This window comes from Salvelinus sp. IW2-2015, linkage group LG4q.1:29, assembly GCF_002910315.2.
Source record: "Salvelinus sp. IW2-2015 linkage group LG4q.1:29, ASM291031v2, whole genome shotgun sequence".
In the NCBI taxonomy this organism is placed as follows: domain Eukaryota; kingdom Metazoa; phylum Chordata; class Actinopteri; order Salmoniformes; family Salmonidae; genus Salvelinus; species Salvelinus sp. IW2-2015.
The window spans coordinates 13,242,011-13,264,417 of record NC_036842.1 but is presented as its reverse complement, the minus strand read 5'-3'; the positions used below and the strand labels follow the sequence as shown (position 1 = coordinate 13,264,417).

The 22,407-nt window shown below is 43.1% G+C and overlaps 1 protein-coding gene across 6 annotated transcripts in view; it reads right to left on the bottom strand.

Annotated features, from left to right (window-relative positions):
- Window positions 1-3,472: 3,472 nt before the first annotated feature.
- LOC111961489 (AP2-associated protein kinase 1) overlaps window positions 3,473-22,407 on the bottom strand; it is a 31,265-nt gene continuing 12,330 nt past the window's right edge. The window contains exons 12-21 of one of the 6 annotated variants that reach the window (XM_023983803.2): window positions 20,851-21,270; window positions 20,228-20,388; window positions 19,884-20,113; window positions 19,628-19,723; window positions 18,949-19,047; window positions 15,997-16,101; window positions 15,631-15,732; window positions 14,245-14,400; window positions 13,827-13,937; window positions 3,473-7,176 (exon numbers count right to left, since the gene is read on the bottom strand). In XM_023983803.2, coding sequence (XP_023839571.1) covers window positions 6,404-7,176; window positions 13,827-13,937; window positions 14,245-14,400; window positions 15,631-15,732; window positions 15,997-16,101; window positions 18,949-19,047; window positions 19,628-19,723; window positions 19,884-20,113; window positions 20,228-20,388; window positions 20,851-21,270 — 2,253 coding nt within the window. In that variant the 3' untranslated portion in view covers window positions 3,473-6,403. Of the gene's footprint in view, window positions 7,177-10,299; window positions 13,387-13,826; window positions 13,938-14,244; window positions 14,401-15,630; window positions 15,733-15,996; window positions 16,102-18,948; window positions 19,048-19,627; window positions 19,724-19,883; window positions 20,114-20,227; window positions 20,389-20,850; window positions 21,271-22,407 lie in introns of those variants that run through there. The other 5 variants (XM_023983804.2, XM_023983808.2, XM_023983805.2 and 2 more) reach the window with 5 other exon arrangements.

Below are 22,407 nucleotides of genomic sequence, written 5' to 3'. Positions count from 1 at the left end.
AGCGACTGTACTGTATATCTTTAATACCTCTGGATATATCCACCATCTGCCAAGACCCGGTGCAGTGTTCCTGCCAGCACAGAGACGATACACCTGCTCTATAAGATTCATGCCCCAAGCTACCTATGCTTAGAACACTTCCTGGATGCTGACCAAGTCATTTGCTTGAGTTAGCCACTGTTAACTCCTTAAGGCTAAATAGAAAATGCTTATCCAAATTTTTTCCAGATGCAAATCTTATTAGTAACCCTAACATGTAATCCATATTGCTTTAGTCCTCAACTGGCAGCTTCATTAAATAGTACCCGCAAAACACCAGTCTCAATGTCAACAGTGAAGAGGCGACTCCGGGATGATGGCCTTCTAGGCAGAGTTGCAAAGAAATAGCCATTTCTCAGACTGGCCAATAAAAAGAAAAGATTAAGATGGGCAAAAGAACACAGACACTGGACAGAGGAACTCTGCCTAGAAGGCCAGCATCCCGGAGTCGCCTCGTCATTCACTGTTGACGTTGAGACTGGTGTTTTGCGGGTACTATTTAATGAAGCTGCCAGTTGAGGACTTGTGAGGCGTCTGTTTCTCAAACTAGACAATCTAATGTATTTGTCCTCTTGCTCAGTTGTGCACCAGGGCCTCCACTCTTTCTATTCTGGTTAGAGACAGTTTGCGCTGTTCTGTGAAGGGAGAAGTACAAAGCGTTGTACGAGATCTTCAGTTTGTTGGCAATTTCTTGCATGGAATAGCCTTCATTTCTCAGAACAACATTTTTAGCCTGTAAATCGAACCCACAAATGCTGATGCTCCAGATACTCAACTAGTCTAAAGAAGGCGAGTTTTATTGCTTCTTTAATCAGAACAACAGTTTTCAGCTGTGCTAACATAATTGCAAAAGGGTTTTCTAATGATCAATTAGCCTTTTAAAATTATAAACTTGGATTAGCTAACACAACGTGCGATTGGAACACAGGAGTGATGGTTGCTGATAATGGGCCTCTGTACGCCTATATAGATATTCCAATAAAAAAAGCAGCCGTTTCCAGCTACAGTAGTCATTTACAACATTAACAATGTCTACACTGTATTTCTGATCAATTTGATGTTATTTTAATGGACAGAAAATGTGTGTGTGTATGTGTGTGTATATACATACAGTTAAGGTCGGAAGTTCACGTACACTTAGGTTGGAGTCATTAAAACTAGTCTTTCAACCATTCCACAAATGTCTTGTTAACAAACTATAGTCTTGGCAAATCGGTTAGGACATCTACTAAGTCATTTTTCCAACAATTGTTAACAGACAGATTATTTCACTTATAATTCACTGTATCACAATTCCAGTGGGTCAGAAGTATACATACAAGTTGACTGTGCCTTTAAACAGCTTGGAAAATTCCAGAACATGATGTCATGGCTTTAGAAGCTTCTGATAGGCAAATTTACATAATTTGAGTCAATTGGACCTGTGGATGTTTTTCAAGGTCTACCTTCAAACTCAGTACCTCTTTGCTTGACATCATGGGAAAATCAAAAGAAATCAGCCAGGACCTCAGAAAAAAATTGTAGACCTCCACAAGTCTGGTTCATCCTTGGGGGCAATTTCCAAACGCCTGAAGGTACCACGTTCATCTGTACAAACAATAGTACGCAAGTATAAACACCATGGGACCACGCAGCTGTCATACCGCTCAGGAAGGAAACGCGTTCTGTCTCCTAGAGATGAACGTACCTTGGTGCGAAAAGTGCAAATCAATCCCAGAACAACAGCAAAGGACCTTGAAGATGCTGGAGGAAACAGGTACAAACGTATCTATATCCACAGTAAAACGAGTCCTATATCGACATAACCTGAAAGGCTGCTCAGCAAGGAAGAAGACACTGTTCCAAAACCACCATAAAAAAGCCAGACTACGGTTTGCAACTGCACATGGGGACAAAGATTGTACATTTTAGAGAAATGTCCGCTGGTCTGATGAAACAAAAATAGAACTGTTTGGCCATAATGACCATCGTTATGTTTGGAGGAAAAAGGGGGAGTCTTGCAAGCCGAAGAACACCATCCCAAACGTGAAGCACGTGGGGTGGCAGCATCATGTTGTGGGGGTGCTTTGCTGCAGGAGAGACTGGTGCACTTCACAAAATAGATGGCATCATGAGGGAGGACAATTATGTGGATATATTGAAGCAACATCTCAAGACATCAGTCAGGAAGTTAAAGCTTGGTCGCAAATGGGTCTTCCAAATGGACAATGACCCCAAGCATACTTCCAAAGTTGTGGCAAAATGGCTTAAGGACAACAAAGTCAAGGTATTGGAGTGGCCATCACAAAGCATTGACCTCAATCCCATAGACAATTTGTGGGCAGAACTGAAAAAGCATGTGCGAGCAAGGAGGCCTACAAACCTGACTCAGTTACACCAGCTCTGTCAGGAGGAATGGGCCAAAATTCACCAAACTTATTGTGGGAAGCTTGTGGAAGGCTACCCGAAACATTTGACCGAAGTTAAACAATTGAAAGGCAATGCTACCAAATACTAATTGAGTGTATGTAAACTTCTGACCCACAGGGAAAAGTGATGAAAGAAATAAAAGCTGGAATAAATCCTTCTCTGTACTATTATTCTGATATTTGACATTCTTAAAATAAAGTGGTGACCCTAACTGACCTAAGACAGGGAATTTTTACTAGATTTAATTCAGTAAATTGTGAAAAACTGAGTTTAAATGTATTTGGCTAAGGTGTATGTAAACTTCCGACTTCAACTGTACAACTGGTCTACTGCTACATGTGAGCCCCAATTGTCATAAAAATGTGTAATTCCACATGTCAGACCCAATTTATACACAGGTGTACACCTGTACTTCAGGTCCAAATTACACACGGTACCTAAAGTCTGCACCTGTGCTTGAACCCAATTAGTCAACTAAGCCTGGCCTAAGCCTGAATACTCAAACTGTAAACCAAGTCTACCCCTGCACCTCAAGTACAAACCAGGTCTACACCGTTGACTGAGTCCCAATACTAATATAACCCAGATCTACACCTGCATATCTCAGCCCAAATACCCATAAAAACCAGGTGTACACCTGTGGCTACGTCCCAGTACTCTGATAAACCAGGTCTACCCTTGTGAGAGACACTAAACAAATCTATTGACATTACATATTTAAGTTATATTACAATAATTGAGTGTATGGGTCTACACATGGCCAATTCTCCCTGAAATAACAAAATATGACATTTACAATTAAAATCATTGATTTAAACATGTGTAAAGGCTAATGGATAATGGTAAAGTCATCTTGATCATGTATATCCATTACCCAACTCAACTTCATTTTTTGAAAAATAAATAATCTGCTATGAATTTTGAGCCACTATATTTTCCCATTGGTCACAAATGTGACCGCTAAGATATTTTCATATACCACGAGCATCAGGGATGCAATGTATCAAAAATGAAGGCACACATGTAAACTAGACCCTTTAAAAATGACAGGTACAAAGACAATATTTGAACATTTCAACAATGTATTTGTTTTTTTAAGCAGTTGAATACAGACTTCTAGTACCAAATGTTTCTGTAAAAGTACACCTTGGAGATGAATGCTTGTGGTCTTGTGACCATTTTGAGAAATCGTATGGAACATCTCTGAATCACACTAGACACATTCATAATATAGTACTTATTTTTGATAAGTACAACTTTAACTTCTCTAGAGCCTGTAAAGTACAAACGTTTTCCCCCCCACTATTGTGACTGATGGGATTAAAATGGGTTAAATGAGATATTATAGAAGGACACAGAGACACAATCCTGTCGAGAGTGACCTCATATATGCATGCCTGTGGCAAATCACTGCGCCAACGGCAACGAGCTAAACTAGGTGGCAGAGGGGTTGGAGACAGTAAAAGCAAAGGCCAACTATGATGCCATAGAGCCCTGGCAGAGAAGGTTAGGCACTAGACTCACACACCCAAGGGAGCGCTGAGCCTCTGTGGCCTGCCCCTGGATCAACTCCTTCTGTGTGACAGACAGGTAGATCACTCTACTACCGCTATTTCTGTTGCAATTTCCTACATGGTGAGGGTGATGCTGAGAACATGCTCGCACACACTGAAGCAATCAGAGATATAAAGACTCTTCACTTCCATGTTGTATAAGGACTACATTTGGTAAAATACCCTTCTGACCGATCACTCTGGACCATTAGTGGTAAGAATGCCACTTGACAGTGAGTACAATTACAAATGTGTAAATAAGCATATTGTTAACATGAATGTTTAATCAGATTGGTAGACATGTAAAGTGACTGAATAAAAAGAAACAACCAGCCTACTACAGAATTTCATGAAAAATCCTTCATTCTGTTTACAGCACAGTGTGGTTGTTAACAAAGCATTGACCAGTAATCACAGGTGAGAGCATCAGACTGCTGTGCTGTCCTCAACACCTCCCTAGAAAGGCCAGAACCTAGGAAGAAATCTAGAGCGGAACCAAGCTCTGAGGGGTGGCCAGTCCTCTTCTGGCTGTGCCGGGTGGAGCTATAACTTGTCATCGAGACAAGGAGGTGACTGAAAATGTTGTGTTGTTTGATGCAAGAAACCACTTTACAAAATAAAATTCATCATTATTCCCATACCATTATTAGAGAGAATCAGACAAATTATGCTACCCTCTGCCTATTGGCTACTTAGTTTACTTAAGCCTGTTTCAAAGTACAACACTGCCCCTTTAAAACAAAAACAAAAAGCTCTTTACCCAACTTGTTTTTCAAAGATGTCTAGAAATGTACATGTTTTGTGCTCTTGTAGAGAACAATCACTCCCCCGCTGCTGACTACAAATGATCTATAACTGGGCTAATAACTCACTAACTAGCAAAGGATATGAACAAATGTGCACACGTGGCTACATGCAGCTCTCGCTTTGATCTCAAAACAAGTGTATCTACCCATGACCGCTGATGCTGTAAACACAGTCCAGTTCAAAGGAATGGCACAGATCCATATATGGCAATGGTCTATTTGCATATAGGCCTACTGCAGCTCTGATTGGTTATGCCGCACCGGTCTGTGTAGAGTATGTGCCCGAGGCGTGCCTGTCAATGTAATAGAATCCTGCTCTGATGCGTTCTGCCGACAAACAAAATCTCTTGTAAAGTTAGTTTTGCATACTAAGTCTTGCATAGTTTGTTTTGTTTCGGGATGTTGCATTGAAAGTTGCTAATATTGCGTTGATTCGATCACAATTCCCACAGTAAAGGGAAACGGTGATAGTGTTAACAGGGAAAACTAGTAAGTTGCGTGAAGTTTAATCTCGTGCTTCTCTGCACGCGCTGATATTTGTTATAGCAGTCCCAGGGAGCTGCGTGCCCGAGCGSYGGGGGGGGGGGGGGGGGGGGGCTGCGCAACTCAATATTAGGAAGGTGTTCCTAATGTGTGTTAGAGTGCATTTTGATCCATAGTAACTTACCAAGACATTCAAATACAGCATAGAGACAGACTCCTGCTATGGTTATGGACCAAAGCTAAGTATCCTTCACGATAAGCCTTTCCTCTTGCTGTTGACAACAGGTCTTTTTATAAAATATTTAAAGACCTATGTTGACCTGTGAAGAAGGAAACTACGTAAAACAACGGTTAAAAAGTATGGAGTAATAGAAGGAGAATACACGTTTGACAGAGGTCAAATGTCACCAGCTCATCAGGCAAATACTCAACTGATGTAATTTAGTACTACCCTAGTATAGTCGAACCATATAAACCAAATGTCATTTACACAACATTTAGTATATTATTAACATGGTGTTGAAAACAATGTAAAAAAAATTATATACAGTAAGTATACAAACACAAACCATTAACAAATATAACAATATCCTTTGTTCTTCTTTTCCTTTTACTTGGGAGATTTCTCAAATTCAGAAAATGTAGATTGCCATTAGTACTTTTAAAGTGAAACGATCCTGGACAATCTTTATTTTCAATATAGTTTTAGCAGTTTGATGTGTCCTGGAAATCCTCATGAAATGCAAATGAAGTGCCGCAATCTACCAGTGTTTCATCTGAAGGCGAATCAGAAAGCTGAGGTAGAACGAGCGTGTAAAAAAACAAGTTGAATATGGGCAAGATGGAGCAAGTCATGATTAATACTGCAATTGCACAGAAAAAGTCAGTCTACCTATTACATCCTCAACAGAGGGAGCCAGAGTAATCTAGATTGCACACTTACAAGAGGGCTGCTAGGACTGGGTTATGCCCTCCACAGGGGGAAAGAGCAGGGCTGGCTTGGGACAGACTTCCACTGATAACCTCCCTCCTTACATGTAGGCACTAGATGGAGGCCAGCTTTGGCATTTGGTGTGGGGCAAGATTTTGAATTTGGGGAGAGGGGTCCAGATATCAAGGCTTTCCCTGTTGGCATCTGGGGTGGAAGGGAGCCCTGAGGAATGGATCCACTATAGCTCTGCCTCCAATGGTCCAGGAGTGCAGGGGGCCCACAGCCACCGAGCCCACAGCAGCCTGCTGCCCCACACTGGAGACCACGCGGTGGGCTGCGACAGGCTGCTGGGGCAGGGGGACCTCTGAGCACCGGGAGTACCTGGGCTGGGCCTGCCGGATGATGGGCCTAGGGGCAGCAACAGGTGTGAACAGGGCCTTCCCCTGGACACTGGGATGTAAAAGACTATGGGGATGGTGGGTGTTTGGCTGGACCTGGCAGAGGGGCTGTTTGTTGGGCTGTGGAGGGTGAGAGACAGTGACAGCAGCCCCAGCTATCTCATTCCTCTTCCCAAAGGGGGCCTGGAGGAAAGGATCAGATGGCAGAGCAGGCTTGTGGGCCAGAGGGTAAGGGGAGTTGGTAAACACATCTCTCCCTTCTTTCCCTGCAATCCTGAAAGGGGCCTGCAGGAAGATATCAGGGGAGGGGACTGGGTGCTGCTGTGTAGGAGGTGAGAGACACTGGGACTGTTTCTGGCCGGGCTTGATTGGCTGGTCAGAGGACTTAGAAGGCAACAGGTGGGAGTTTGTCTCATCTGGATACAGTGAGGGGGGAATGATGCTGCTGTCGGCAAAGGGAAGTCTCTGTCTGTGCTCCTCTTCAACAGCTGGTCCAGAGCTGTCGGTCCTGGAGGAACCTGGTAGTGTCTCACAGCTGCTAGGTTCCCTCTGCAGGTCTGTAGGGTACAGAGGACAACAGTCAGACTGACATGCCGTTTAAACCAGGATAGTCAACTAACATTCAAGTTCATTACACATTGTAATGACTAGTTTTGTTATGGTGTGCACAGAATGTGACGGGAAATGATATAAAATCTAAACATGATTTGACATACCATTCACATACACTAGTTACTTCTGTAATCGGCACTGAAAATCAAAATGTGTGAATTGAATTTCTGAATGGTAAGTCAAACAAGACCAGACAGGGGAGCAATCTGAAGCTGCCATTGCACCTCAGAAAGTAGTGTGAGAACAGGGGAGTGGGGCAATCCTTTTCTGAGAACTAGCAAGCTCTAACAGATAAGATATTGATATTTAGAAATAAAACACAATAATACTTTAAAAGGTGTAAAACCAAACCGAAACAGTGTCAATTTGATAATGGACATACAGTGCCTTCAGAAAGTATTCACAACACTTGACTTTTTCCACATTTTGTTGTGTTACAGCCTGAATTTAACATTGATTACATTTTGATTTTGTGTCACTGATCTACACACATTGTCTTGAGTCAATAAGTATTCAACACTTTTGTTATAGCAAGCCTAAATAATTCAGGAGTAAAGATGTTGTGCAATAATAGTGGTTAACATGATCTTTGAATGACTACTTCATCTTTGTACCCCACAGATACAGTTAACTACTCAACTGAGGGACCTTACAGTTCATTTCAAGCACAGATTCAACAACAAAGACCAGGGAGGTTTTCCAATTTCTCGCAAAGAAGGGCACCTATTGGTAGATGGGTAAAATTAAAGAAGATACTGAATATCCATTGGAGCATGGTGAAGTTATTAATTACACTTTGGATGGTGTATCAATACACCCAGTCACCACAAAGATACAGGCGTCCTTCCTAACTCAGTTGCCGGAGAGGAAGGAAATTACTCAGGGATTTCACCATGTGGCCAACGGTGATTTTAAAACAGTTACAGAGTTTAATGGTTGTGAAAGGAGAAAACTAAGGATGGATCAACAACATTGTAGTTACTCCACAATACTAACCTAAATGACAGAATGATATAAGGAAGCCTGTACGGAAGAAAAAATATTCCAAAACATGCATCCTGTTTGGCACCAAAGTAATACTGCAAAATATGTGGCAAAGAAATCTTTTTTTCCCCCTGAATACAAAGCGTTACGTTTGTGTCAAATCCAACACATCACTGAATACCAGTCTTCATATTTTCAAGCATGGTGGTGGCTACATCATGTTATGGGTATGCTTGTCATCGGAAAGGACTAGGGAGATTTCTTTTTGAGAACAAAAACTTAATAGAGCTAAGCACAGGCAAAATCCTAGGGGAAAACTTGTTTCACTCTGCTTTCCAACAGACACAGGAGCATACCAACCTGCATCACACTGCCTGCTGCTTCTGAAGCTAAGCAGGGTTGGTTCTGGTCAGTCCCTGGATGGGAGACCAGATGCTGCTGGAAGGGGTGTTGGAGGGCCAGTAGGAGGCACCCTTTCCTCTGGTCTAAAGAAATATCTCAATGCCCCAGGGCAGTGATTGGGGACGTTGCCCTGTGTAGGGTGCTGTCTTTTGGCTGGGACATTAAACGGGTGTCCTGACTCTCTGTGGTCACAAAAGATCCCATGGCACTTATCGTAGGGGTGTTAACCCTGGTGTCCTGGTTAAATTCCCAATCTGGCCTTCATACCATCTTGGCCACCTAATCATCCCCTGTAACTATTCCCCAGGCTGTTACTGTAAATTAGAATGTGTTCAGTCAACTTATCGCGGGAAATAACAATTTAAAAAAATGTACCTTTCAGCAAGACTAGAACGAGGCCAAATATACACTTGAGTTGCTTACCAAGACAACACTATAACAATTACAGTTTTGCCTTGAAAATGGCTGTCAAGCAATGATCAAACCAAAAGATTCTTCCACTTTGACAATACAGATTGTGTGTAGATTGATTACAAATCCATTTTAATCCCACTTTAAGACAAAATATGGAAAAAGTCAAGGAGTGTGACTTGACTGTGTCCACCTCACTAATAATCACCAACATGAAAGCTTGACAGTCAGGAATCATAGAACATTTTTTTTTTTTTTAATATGGAGATGACTATTTTCTGCAGCAAGAAAATCTAACACATTTTCAGTGCGGCCCTCCAGACCTCATTGAAGACTGAATGCAGGCCTGGGGAAAAATGAGTTTGACAACCCTGGGCTAGAGTATGATATTTACAACAAAACCTACTTGAAATGTATTTATATGGAATTAAAATAAATAAAAAAACAAGACATGATAAACAAGAGTTATAGAATCAGATAAAAATATGAACAGGATGGGGGAAAAAAAAAAGTTGCATTGAACTCAGTGACATTTGATCAAAACATGTTTTGCAAAAGGAACAAAATGAAAACAGATGGAAGGAAGAATTCAATCATCCAAAGGTTCTGTATGCAATTTTCCATGACAATAGTTATATTGATTGTGCCTCTCTTTAATAGTAGGATATAAAAGAAAACCCATTGGTCCACAGTAAGGAAGAGACAGGGGGGCAAGCAGGCATGCATGCATTTCCACAGAGGCAGTCTTACCTGTGCAGACAGGGAGCAGACAGAGCAGCGTTAGCTTGCAGTTCCAGAAGGGGAGGGTTAATGGGGTTAATCCCAATTTAAAAAAGAGTTAATATGACATGAGGGCCCTCATGGGAATAAGTATGTGTGAGAGTTCTTGTATACGAGTTATCCCTATAAACATTCTAAGTGTGTTAATGTATTAAAAGCAAGGATTAGGAATATTTTCCATCATATTTTCTCAAGAAACTATGAAATCTACTCTGAATGTCATCTCCCAAACATGAGTAATTAAACCTCTGTGCATGTGTAAATAAGGTAAAAATAACTAGTGATTAATTTGCAGTACATGATTGAATTGATTGTACCTTAGTAGATACGTTTTTTTTTTAAAGACAACAGCTAGTTAAAATGTCGCCCCTCTCCCTCTGAATCAATCTTTCTGCCAATCCATTACGTTAACCACATGACTGCCACTGTGAGGGCGTCAAATTCTCAAACAAACCCCCCCTCAGTCACTCAATCAATACTCCACACAACAGTACATTCACATGAATATGTTTATTCGACATCCCTCTCTTTGTAATTCTTTAGTTATCTCACAAAAATAGATTTGTGCACACAGAAATCACAGCTCTGACGCATGATTGGGTGTCATAGAAACGGACAGGGATCCAGAACAACAGCTTTTTCACTTTTTGCAAAAACAACAGGGTAACATGAAGGTTCTCTGTTTTTCACAACAACAAATGTAACTACCTGGAGGGCAAGACCTTTACAACAGCACAGTGGTGTCTACAGGAAGAAGCAAGGATTGCATAGGTCAATAGCCACATGAGTATCTATCTATCTATCTATCTGCAGATGGTGTGAGGGGGGCTAAGATGTGAACTTCAGCCTTCCATTGGTTGCACATGTCTACAAAAGCCTGAGATAGATGGGACACAACATTGGATTTCAGAATACTGTCAATAAGTGTTGTCGCTTGGCATGCCTTGTTTTCGAATACTGCAGTAGAGCAATTATCTGTAATTCCTTAAATGCCCAACAGCATAGCAAGCAGTCCTATCAGTATGTGGTGGTCGTGGAGTCCTGTGTAGTGCTTGCCCCTCTGTCTGATACACAACCACTTCATTACACACTTTACAGTAGTGACAACATGATATGACGAGTCATTATTTCTTTCCGTTCACCATATTCAAATCAGATCACTGACTCCAGTGGTCCACTCAAAAAGACAGATGCTCTACTCTCAGATACAGTGGCTTGCTTCCTCTATAGGCAACAGAGTGACTCGGCGCAATTCAAGACGGCCTGTGCTTTTCAATATGACGAACACCAACACCACTGTCGATGTCACTGTTTTTGCAGCGAGTTCAAACAACACCACAACCGCATCACATCCAACAACTCAGACTGGCTAGGAGTTACATTACTGTATGTCCACACATACACCCACATACACACACACCAATGACAACACTGTCTACCAACAAACCAGAACATTCAACAACACGGTCATGCTTCGATATGCATCTTTTTGATCATGTAAAATCTGTGCGGAGAAAGCATGGAGTCACGGCACTATTTCAGTGAAGACTGTAGTTCTGCCTTTGTACAGCGTGAGTAAGTATGGTACAGTATAAGACATGGTAAAGTTCCCTGTGTAGTGGTCCCATTGCACAACAAACTAGTTTGTTTATAATACAATCCTCCTTAGGTGAAGGCAAGTAAACAGATGCTACTTGGAGAAATCCTACCCAACCCTCAACAGATCAAAGCTAAGATTGTCATAACTGTATGTTTATACTAATGTCACAATAGTAATCCGGGGAGAAATATGGTGGGAAACACATTCTCAAACACAGCTGCACAAACAGGAAAAACATATCATGTATTTCTTCTAGAATAGTCATCTTAAGAATTATATTTATATATATTATCCATCTTTATTTATAGACTAATATTCAGTTCATACATTCATTCTCTAACACTATTCATACTCACATTTAATATTAGTTACATATGAAATTAATTTTTCTCTATATATTTTTTTTCTTCACAATGTAACGCTATGATGACAGATGAGGAACAGAGCACATTTGACCAATTACTTTTTGAGGAACCAAAACGTAAAGACCACTGGATCAGAGTCCGTGGGTATTGCAGGTAAACATACATTTACAGTATGTAGAGCCGGAAAATGACTATGATATAGGACCTATGTACATGTAGGAATGGACGTTTTGTGGGAATGCACATGTGAAGGGAATGATTGCGTGGGCACATACAGCCTGAAATGAAAGGGATGATATGGACTGTCTGTATACATGTAGTCAGACTAAAGAGGTCAAGAAAAGAAAAAGGAGCAAATAAATGCTTTCGAAAAGCATCAACGTTGTCAACGTGCAGCCGACTCCCTAGCCAAGCTTGTGTTTTCACATCTTAGCTTCTTCCTTTGGGAATGTTAACTCCACATTTCTGTTATTGTAGGGTTAAAGCCTTATGTTGGTGCGAACATATTCGCTTTTTGAAGAACTTATTCGCTAATTTCCACAGATAAGGAAGGCTCAACCTCTGGAACAGCTGGTGGATCTGACATCCCATCCATTCCACCTGCAGGCTATGATACCTCATGCTAAGTGCTAAAACACAAGCCCTGAAAACACGGCCACTGAAAGGTAGATAATTAAATTGGCAGATATACCCTTGATTTTTTTTGTTTGTCTACAATATACAATAAATCAAATGGTGTGATATTGGTGTTACCAAATGTGCGCAAACAAATAATAATCCAAGTGAAATATAACAGTGGAGAAAGGAGACATCTACTTGTGCACCATAACAACTAGCCAACAACTACAAGAGTGGAGTTCTCTGGTTCCCTATAGGACACAATGCCGTGTGACTGGACACTGATCCTAGACATACCAGAGACGGGAATAAAACATGGTGAAACATTCTACAGAAAGAAGAACTCGAATGAAGTTAGTGTGTCATGAACGCAAAAGGTAGAAGCAGCATGCCGTGACCTTGTTTGCCATGATGACCCCAGAAGGGCAAGAAAATATAAATGCTGTGAAAGCATGAAATGAGAGGGCAGAAGAAGAAAAGTGGTGGGCATGATGGGAATCAATACCAGAGGCATGACGGGAATCAATACCAGAGGCATGACGGGAATCAATACCAGAGGCATGACGGGAATCAATACCAGAGGCATGACGGGAATCAATACCAGAGGCATGATGGGAATAAATACCAGAGGCATGATGGGAATAAATACAAGAGGCATGATGGGAATAAATACCAGAGGTATGGGACAAACACGAACAGGACAATGGCCCAGTGTGTTTGGAATCACAGGTGGAGTTCACATGGAACAAGCGTTAGTCACGGGAACGAATAGTGGAACGGGGGTGTAACGATTAATGTTGGGGTCTACTCTCCTCTCGAGCGTCACTACTTCTACCTCATCCCTCCACCCCCCCCACTCTCTCTCTATTTAGTGTCCCGGCTCCCCAGCGCCCTCTACAGGTCGATGAGCTGGTCCACCATGAGCAGGGAGCGGGCCAGGCTGGGCAGGCTGGACTCAGAGCTGCCACTGTTACTGCGAGAGTGGCCTCCTGAAACTGGCCGGACAGAGACGAGGGGGGCAGGGGGGTGGGCCAGGGCGAAGCAGGGGGGAGGAAGGACAGGGGGAGAAAGCAGGGGAGGGAATAAAGAACAGAGAAGCCAGGGAAAAGAGGAAGAGAAGATGCAGTTACAGAAGACAAAGACAGGAAGTAAGCGGAATTGCTCTCCACATACAATCTATGAGCGTCGTTAGAAGAAGGAATAACTACACACAGGGAGAATGGCTACTCAGATTAATCTAAGAGGGGAAGAGGAGCAGGGTTCAATTACACTACTGAGGACACTGACTGGAATCAATCCCAGAATTCATCTGACCATGGCTGAGGAACAGTAGGACATCATCATCTCAGAGTGTGGGACAAGGCCCACCAACCCATTCTCTGCCCTTCCTCCTGGCCCTGCATGAAGGCTGGCTTGAACACCACCCTGTCCTTACCTTGAGAGGAGTTTTTGGAGCCCGTGACAGGGATGGGGTCAAACTCATCCTCGTTGCCCATCTCTGCACTTGGCGCAGGCTCAAAGCCTGAGATCAGGAGATCAGAGGAGTCTGCAGAGGAGGAAGCCAGAGAAAGGAGGAAGGGGAGGTTAAGGTATTTGGGAGAGGAATAAGAAATGGCCGAAATAGAGAGAGATAAAGGAGGAATAGGAGGTGGTGTGTCACGCAGCTACAGAGGTTCAGAGTTAGAATGCAAGTCAGTAGAGCCTGCTAGCGTAGTTGTGACTAGAGCTAGCCTCTTAACAGGGATAACCTAATCAGTTGTTCCTACAAGATACATCAAGTTTAAACAGAAGCACACTCGCCTCTCCAATTGTAGGCCTAAGTGGCACAGTTCGGGCTTGTGGGTGTGCCTTACCTGCCAGCAGCTGGGTGCAACCCGCAGATACCAGGTCAAACTCATCCAGAACAGACCCAGTGCCAGTGGAAGCGAGAGCAGAGGAGAAAGAGTAGGCTCCAGAGGGGGGAGAGATGAGAGAGCAGCCCAGCAGAGTGTCTTCCACAAGCAGGGGGTCTGGGGGAGGGAGGACAGAGGAGGCGAGAGTTAGACGAGGTAACAGGAATTGTTAGTTCAGGATAAATGAATCACTGTTTAGTAAAACATTTTAAAGCACCAAGGACAAAGTATGAAAAAAACTCCACATGTTCCTAGTAGCACTTATTAAAGGCTCAGCGCAGTCAAAATTCTGCTTTCCCTGTGTTTTGTATCATATTGTACAACAGCTGATGAAACTAACACTGTAAAAGTGTGAGCAAATTTGATCAGTGTTATTCCGGAGGGTTGCTGGTTGAATACAATCTACCTAGGACCTTCAAACCAGCAGGTTTGCATGGGCGGGAGTTTTGGCTTTCCATGGTGACGTCACCATGTGATAAATTGGTTAATAGACTGATAACAAAGAACGTTCTAAACCTCTGCGCCAATAACAGCTAGTTTTCAGTTTTCCCTTCCCCACCCACACCATTCCCAGACAGTCCTAACAAAATTCTTGCTTGAGATTTTTGGGGGCAAAAAAGCTATTTTTGCCCATTTTAATGGAAATCTATTACAGTGAGTTAATTGTTACCCAGAAATTATTTGCTATTGATATAAAAACAGCTACATCGGGCCTTTAAATGTCATGCTATAGAATGTATGATAAGAGGCACTACACATCAAAGTATCCAACCGTAAGTGAGTCATTGTACTATGCCCTGTCCAGTAATGAGCCTACACAGATGTGATGTATTTTTGCTTGCATCATCAAATCATTCAACAAAGCCCCGGGTGATGCAATTACAGAGCCCTGCATGAAATACACAGCATAATAAACGTCCCAATTCTCAAAAAAACAGCCTCGTCCTGTGAATAATAGTTGTACAAGGACACCGTCATCTGTTTTTCACAGAGTTGAAGTGGGCCTATGCTTTTTCATTTCTCCATTTCAAATTAGCCATTTTGTTTCATGTCAGTTTTGAATCAGAACATTGGTTGTGAATGACACGTTAATAACTGGACTAACCAGGCTAATAATAGACAAACACTCCAAATATCAATCAACTGTGGTCATTGTACTCAATGGCTTCATTCCATCCTCTGAAAACCTTACACAATGACCCAATACCATCGTGGAGCTGGTATTACCAGTAAAAACGTCAACCTAAACCTTTTTGTTTCCTCGGATCTAAATCATCTTCCACTGTTGCATTGTATTCTGGGAACATCTAGATTGCGTGTCGTCTTGCCTGTGAGACAGAAACTAACCAGGAAGCAGTGCAGAGTCTGTCTCAGACTGGGACACAGGAGCTTCCAGACCAGGGATCAGAAAGTCCAGACTCACCAGAAACTCCTCTGTTGGACCCACTACTGTACACGTAGAGAGAGAGAGAGGGAAGAGAAGGCGAGCGGGAAGCAAAGAGGAAGGCGGAGAACAAGGAAGGGAGGCGGAGACAGGGAGAAAGTGAGGGAGTAAGAGGACACCCACAAGAGAACAAAATAAGATAAACATAGGGCAGATAGAGGACATTGCCATGGAGCATTCAATGGAAAACCTTGACTTTTGGAGAGCAATGTAAAAGTGGGTACAGTTGTGAAATCTCCAGGAGAGGCTGAAAGACAAAGTACTTTTACCATTGACAGCCTCCTCCATAGTTCCACTAAAAGGATCAGCCATGGACAGGAGGTCAGGGAGCAGGAGGTGTGTATCTGGGGACTTCAGTCCCTCAATAAGCTTCTCTATAGGCCCAGAGAGAAAAGAAGAGCAAGGAGGAGAAAATCGAGAGAGAGAGAGAGAACAGTAAGAAAAAGTGAGAGTGGCAGCATTACTCCACCTAGCGAGTATAGCATTTCACATAGTCATGGCCAGAACAGAAAACACCATCGAATTGAGCAGTGCAAGTGAGGATGGAGAAAAGGGGTGAAGAAAGAGAGAGAGATGAGAAGAGGGTGAAGGAGAAGTGATGAATAGAAAGGAAGAAAAGCAAAGGGAGCTATGCTATAGGGAATGTGGGAGGATGGGTGTTCAATGAGGGCAAATGATGACACAGCTCCAGCACATCATGTGATGGAAGTATAGAGACCACAATATCGTATTTACATTTTCAGAAATATAGGCCTATATAGATAGGCTCATGTACACTTTCTGGAACTAATCTACTCCAAAGATGCACTCCGTGGATCCTCCAAGCCTGCCCATTATTTGCAGAGAATGCACAGAACAACATAATTTATCGCTTACGTATAGGCCTATACAACTTTGACCACACTCAACACACGCATATCGTTAAGGGCCATTTCCTGGTATAGTGTAAACGGTAGCACCGCAGTTCATTGGGAGCCAACGAGGGAACATTGCTGATCAATTCATATTTACATTTGGGTAATTTAGGAGATGCTCAAATCCAGAGCGATTTACAGTAGTGAGGGCATACTTTAAAAAAACATTTTCATACTGGTCACCCGTGGGAATCAAACCCCCAACCCTGGCGTGACATGTTTGGGGCAAAAGATAGCCTAGCGTTTAGGGCGTTCGGCCAGAAACCGAAAGGTTGCTTGATCGAATCCCCGAGCTGACAAGGTAAAAATCTGTCATTCTGCCCCTGAACAAGGCAGTTAACCCACTGTTCCTAGGCCGTTATTGTAAATAAGACGTTGATCTTCAGTGACTTGCCTAGTTAAATAAAGGTTAAATAAATAAAAAATGTGCCATGCTCTACCAACTGGGCCACACGGGTGGCCACTAGTGTCCCCTAGCTCCAAATAGCCAGATATGGCTGAGACGTAATGATATGACAATCTATTCCAGTCAGTAGTAATTGAGAGCCCTCATGGAGATCGTCTGCCATGGTATTTACTGTACATTATCAACATTGATAGTGTTTTAATCAATAGAAGCCTTAAAAAAAACTGGAAAACTTTTCAATTGTTTAATTAAGCTATTGACTTTTACATTAGCTTTCAAGGGTTTTGTAATCGATTATGTTGAGAAATAAACGCAACAAAAATTGTAGAAAATGTTTTTTTACGTACCAGTGACTTAAACAAAAATAAGATAAAGGAGAAAATGGAAAAAATAGGTTGGGTATAAATTCATTGATTACAGATGGATAAGACAAAGGTGATAACAGAATGACATATTAGGACAAATAAGCTGGAGACAGACATTACAACAGAGCTAAATAGAGGAAAGAATCTCTCCCTACAGAAGAGCAAGAGGATCTTCTAGGGCAAAGAAACTATTTGCTGAGGAACCGCTCACGTTGAAGAAACCTTTTTATAAGCTTTCTTTCCACCACATTCCAACAGGCCAGTTAAAATGCATTTAGAATTAGTACTCTCAAAGTAAAAGAATGAGATGTTTGTTCACACAGCCACAAAACCCTAAATGTTACTTTCACACCAGATGAATAAAACGGTCACACAGAGAGCGCTAGCTAGTAGCTACGTCCACTAGCTGGGGTTATCCCTAAAGACCACTCTGCACACCAGGTTCTCACAACACAACACAACCCACACCTGCCTCTCCACTATGTACTTACAGCTGAGCCAGTGGACTGCCAAAACAAGTTCACTACAGCCCCTTAAACTGGGGGGAGAGAGAGCACTGTACATCATTGCTAGCAACGTGACTAGCAGTACTTTGGCTTCCTTAGAGCAAAATGCCACGTTACAATCTGAAGTGCTGCATTATTTTGGGCTTTATTTTAGGCTGAATCAACAAAAGAGGAGGCGTTGAAAGGTTTTTGAGAACCACTAAGTGGAACAGTCCAGGGTTGCCATGACCACTAAGGAACACTAATTGTGTGTGGATACCAAGGGTGCCTTCGTAAATTAGCTCTGGGCCATTTGTAAATTCAGAGCGTTTCGCTCTCGGAGTGATCAGAGCGCATACTGGAGACACTGGCCGAGGAGTAGGGTTCATCAGAGTGTTCTGACCTCACAACAGCGGTCAAGCACCGAAACTAACTAGCGAACATTGGCTAGATTGCTAGCTACTTTTAGACACACAGAGCGAGATCACTCCAACCATTTTACTCACCATAGCGAGTAGACTGTTTATGTAATTATTATTATAGATTTTTTTTTAAATGTAACCTTTATTTAACTAGGCAAGTCCATAAAGAACAAATTATTATTTACAATGACGGCCTACCGGGGAACAGTGCCTTGGTCAGGGGCAGAACGACAGATTTTTACTTTGTCAGCTCGGGGATTCGATCCAGCAACCTTTCGGTTATTGGCCCAACGCTCTAACCACTAGGCTACCTGCCGACCCTAGAGGGTTATTCCTTGTAACGGTGTTACTGGCAACAATTGAATTCAGTTTAGTGTCAATGTTTACTGGCACCTATCCTAACAACAGACACACGTTGTTCGTAAATTCATTAACTATTCTGTGCTCTGGCACTCTCAAACCAGAGAGCTCTGAACTTAAGGTAGATTCCCAGATTGAATTTACGAAAGCACCCTAATTCTGGTCTTAACGTTGGCAATAGATTGCCAGCATCACAGTATGTCATGTTGATACGCGAGTTAAGTGATTTGGAGTGTGCTTTTACACAATAGAAAAGGACACTTCCTTACCTGGAGTGTCTGAGAGTGCTAGGATGCTGAACGGGACAGGAACAGTCAACAAAGACTCTCCTGTATCCAGGCCAAGGAGGTCTTCAGATTGCTCTACTTCTACAGTAAGTAGCAAGGCGGGGGAAAACAACAGACACACTAATGAACACTTCAGAGATACAAAGTACACCATCTCCGTCTGATTAGAAGTAGAGATGATTGAGCATGGAGAGCTCAAGGCAAAGAGACAGGGTTTTCTTGGTAAGTTATTCAGTGAAGAGGTCCCATTAAATGGCTAGCTAGAGATTTGAGCATACAGAGTTAATGAAAGCTTTCAGATAGAAATGTCTTAGAGCTCAGAGGGCCATTGATGAGGTCACAGAGTGGACCATTCACTCAGCAGGAATATAAAATCACTTTTATCAACTTCTACTGTCCTCCAAGAGCTGCTGAATTTTCTCTTCAGTTTGCTCCTCATTTCATGCACCTTGTCTGGAGAGTTGGGTAGCAACAGCGTTCCCTTCCCTTAATGCCATAGAAAGGCATAGAACAGCGTTTCATAGGATTTCTATGGGTATGTCACTGTAGCTGTTTAATGGATGGAGGACGTGATTGCTATAGGAAGAACAAAGGAGCTATGGGAATATCTGAAAGATATACAGTAGGGAGATATGAGTGATGGAGATGAGAAGGGTCTCACCAGCAGGTTGGGGGGCTGTTTCCCGAGGGGAGGAGACCTCCAGCAGGCCAGGTATCAGGTCCTCTGTGGGGACCGTCTCCACCTCTGCAGACACGTCTAACAGCGAAAAAGACAAAGTAACTTATACTGCAGCTTTATCTGGTTGGAAATACTATTATTGCAGAGGATATATTACAAATTAGGTAGAAGATTGTACTTTTAGCGCCCATCTCTTAGAATTATGAACACATTATTTCACACACGCGCACAGCCTTACCATCAGCCTGTTCGTCAACCAAGTCTTTGTTAATCAGATGCTCCGCACTGAGATTGGAGAAGTCATCATCACCAAAAGGGTTCCAGGCGGGCTGACTGAGGGAGCCGATGGGAGGGCCAGGGGCAGAGGCAGGGGAAGGGGCAAAGGCAGCAAAGTTGCCATCCTGGGCAGGTTCACACATACTCTGCTGAAGGGACTGGGTAGAATTGGGTGGAATTGTACCAACAGATCTGGAAAAACACACAAAGGCCGGAACAGGTCAACTTGTTGTTACACATTCAAAACGAAATATATTTAATTAAGGGTGATATTTCAGGTGATGAGGTCGTTTCTCCATATCTTACATTAACTGGTCGAGGCCATCTTCTGCTGTGGCCTCCTGCAGTGGCTGGGTGGAGTCACTTCCAGGTAGCCCACCGACCGAATTCTGGGTAAAGTCACTCGGGGTGCGCTCTGCAGCCTTTGGAGAGTGGGGCGGGGTCTTGGACAGAGCAGGAAGAGAAGTCTGGAGTGACAGAGAGAGGAAACAGATCATCTAAACAACACAAATAGGGGGAAGAAGAGGAGTCTCATTTTAAAGAACTAAACCCACTCACTAATGAATAACTGTCAATGCCAAATACATACAACACAAAAGAAAATGAGGCGAACAAAGTAAAATAATACAAATTAAAGTGAAAAGAAATTGACAGGCAAAAGGGTAAAACAAGAGTCTATCACACCGGAATGAGGATAATTCAAAAGTTCACAAGGATCACAATGGATTTCGCAGGGGGTTTTAAGGAACTAAGAGAACAACACTCAAATGAACAAAACCAAAAGACAAGAAAACGATGAAGGCTGATGGCATTGCCATTGACGATGGATGGCTGGGTGAAACAACGGATGGCCTGATGTCACTTTCAAGCAGGCTTTGAGTGTGTGACAGCTCAGGGAGCAGAGTCGTTTTAGGCTGCAGGTATGTTACCGTTTCTGTCTCAGCTGTGTTCTGACTGGTTTTAGCAGGGATGGACTGGGCCTGGACAGGTGGCTGTTGTGCCGCTTCTAGCTGGGCCACTGGTTGCTGGGCAACTGGTTGTAGAGGAACTGGTTGCTGCTGAGCTGTAGGCTGCTGTGCAGTCGGAGGTTGGGCTGGAGTGGGCTGAATGGTTGGCTGCTGCTGGGCTTGGCTCTGGCCGGCCTGCTTACGACGTGCTGGGGCTTTGGGTGGGGCTGGACTAGACGGGACCTGGGCCTTCTGGGGGGTGGGACTAGCCAGCGAGGGAGGCACGGTCTGTAGTGGGGCGCTCGGGGCCTCCGTCTTGGCCTGCACAGGTGGGACTCCTCCCCCTGCTGCGGTGACTGCTGCTCCTGCTGCCGCGATTGGCTGCTGCTGCAGTTGCCCTAGCTACCACACAAAGACGGACGACAGCACACAGCGTCAACAAACCATGACAACAAAGACAAAGCTGCTTTACACACAGACAACACAGCGTGCCACTAAGAATGCATGTGGCTGTTATCGTGGGTTCAGAACGATACATATAATACCGGAGAACTGCCTTCCCTACCTAAAAACTAAGGACACATTACTCCATCACTTGTGTCTTTGTTATAAATCGGAGACTGTAAAACATGTCATCTCATGAAAATGTAAAGGGGAGCCATTGTGTGGTACCGTCTTTGGTCCATTTTCCTCTTTAATGCTCGCTTCTTCTCTGTTTGGTGAAAAGTTTCCTGCACTTGACTTATCTCCTTATCTAAGCTTGTTCCATGACACAGTCTATACAAGGGGCGACTAAACAATAACCCAACCCTGAGCAGCAACTCGTCTTACAGAAGGTATTTTACAGCTGGTATAAGTGTCCTGAATTCACTAAGCAACAAAATCCTACACATTTTCTACATTTCTTTGAAATACATTTTTCCTGACCCCTTAGAGCATGGGTGTCAAACTCTGGCCCGCGGGCCAAATTTGGCCCGCGGGGTAATTATATTTGGCCCGCGAGACAATACCAAATTACTACTAGAGCTGGCCCGCCGGTATTATACAGCGCATTCACCGCTAATACTACGAATCCCATAATGCTCTGCTGTTGTTTTCGCGCGCCAATCAGGACAGGACCCAGAAACGCCTCTCCTCTGTGACAGTAGTCATAGCAACATAGACGCTACAACTGTCAGCGCGCTATCCCTTCCCAAAAAATGGCGAAAAGAAAGGCAGAAAAACAGGAGCTTTCTGAACAAGTGGAGGGCAGAAACTGTTACATATGTAAAAGACAAAACCTGTTGTCTTGTTTGTGGAGTCAACGTGGCTTGTAAGTAAGGAGTACAACATTAGACGACACTATGAAACGAAACACCATTGAAAGCACAAGCAATTGACTTCAGAGGAACAAAAACAATAAAGGGATGCCTCGGACATGACTCAAAAAAGGAGCCAGAGAAAGTAGGAGAGTGAAAATAAGTTTGGTTCACAACAGAATATGTTCAAAAAAGCCACATCACAAAGTGCTGGCTTGGGCACATCAGATTAGATCAGTGT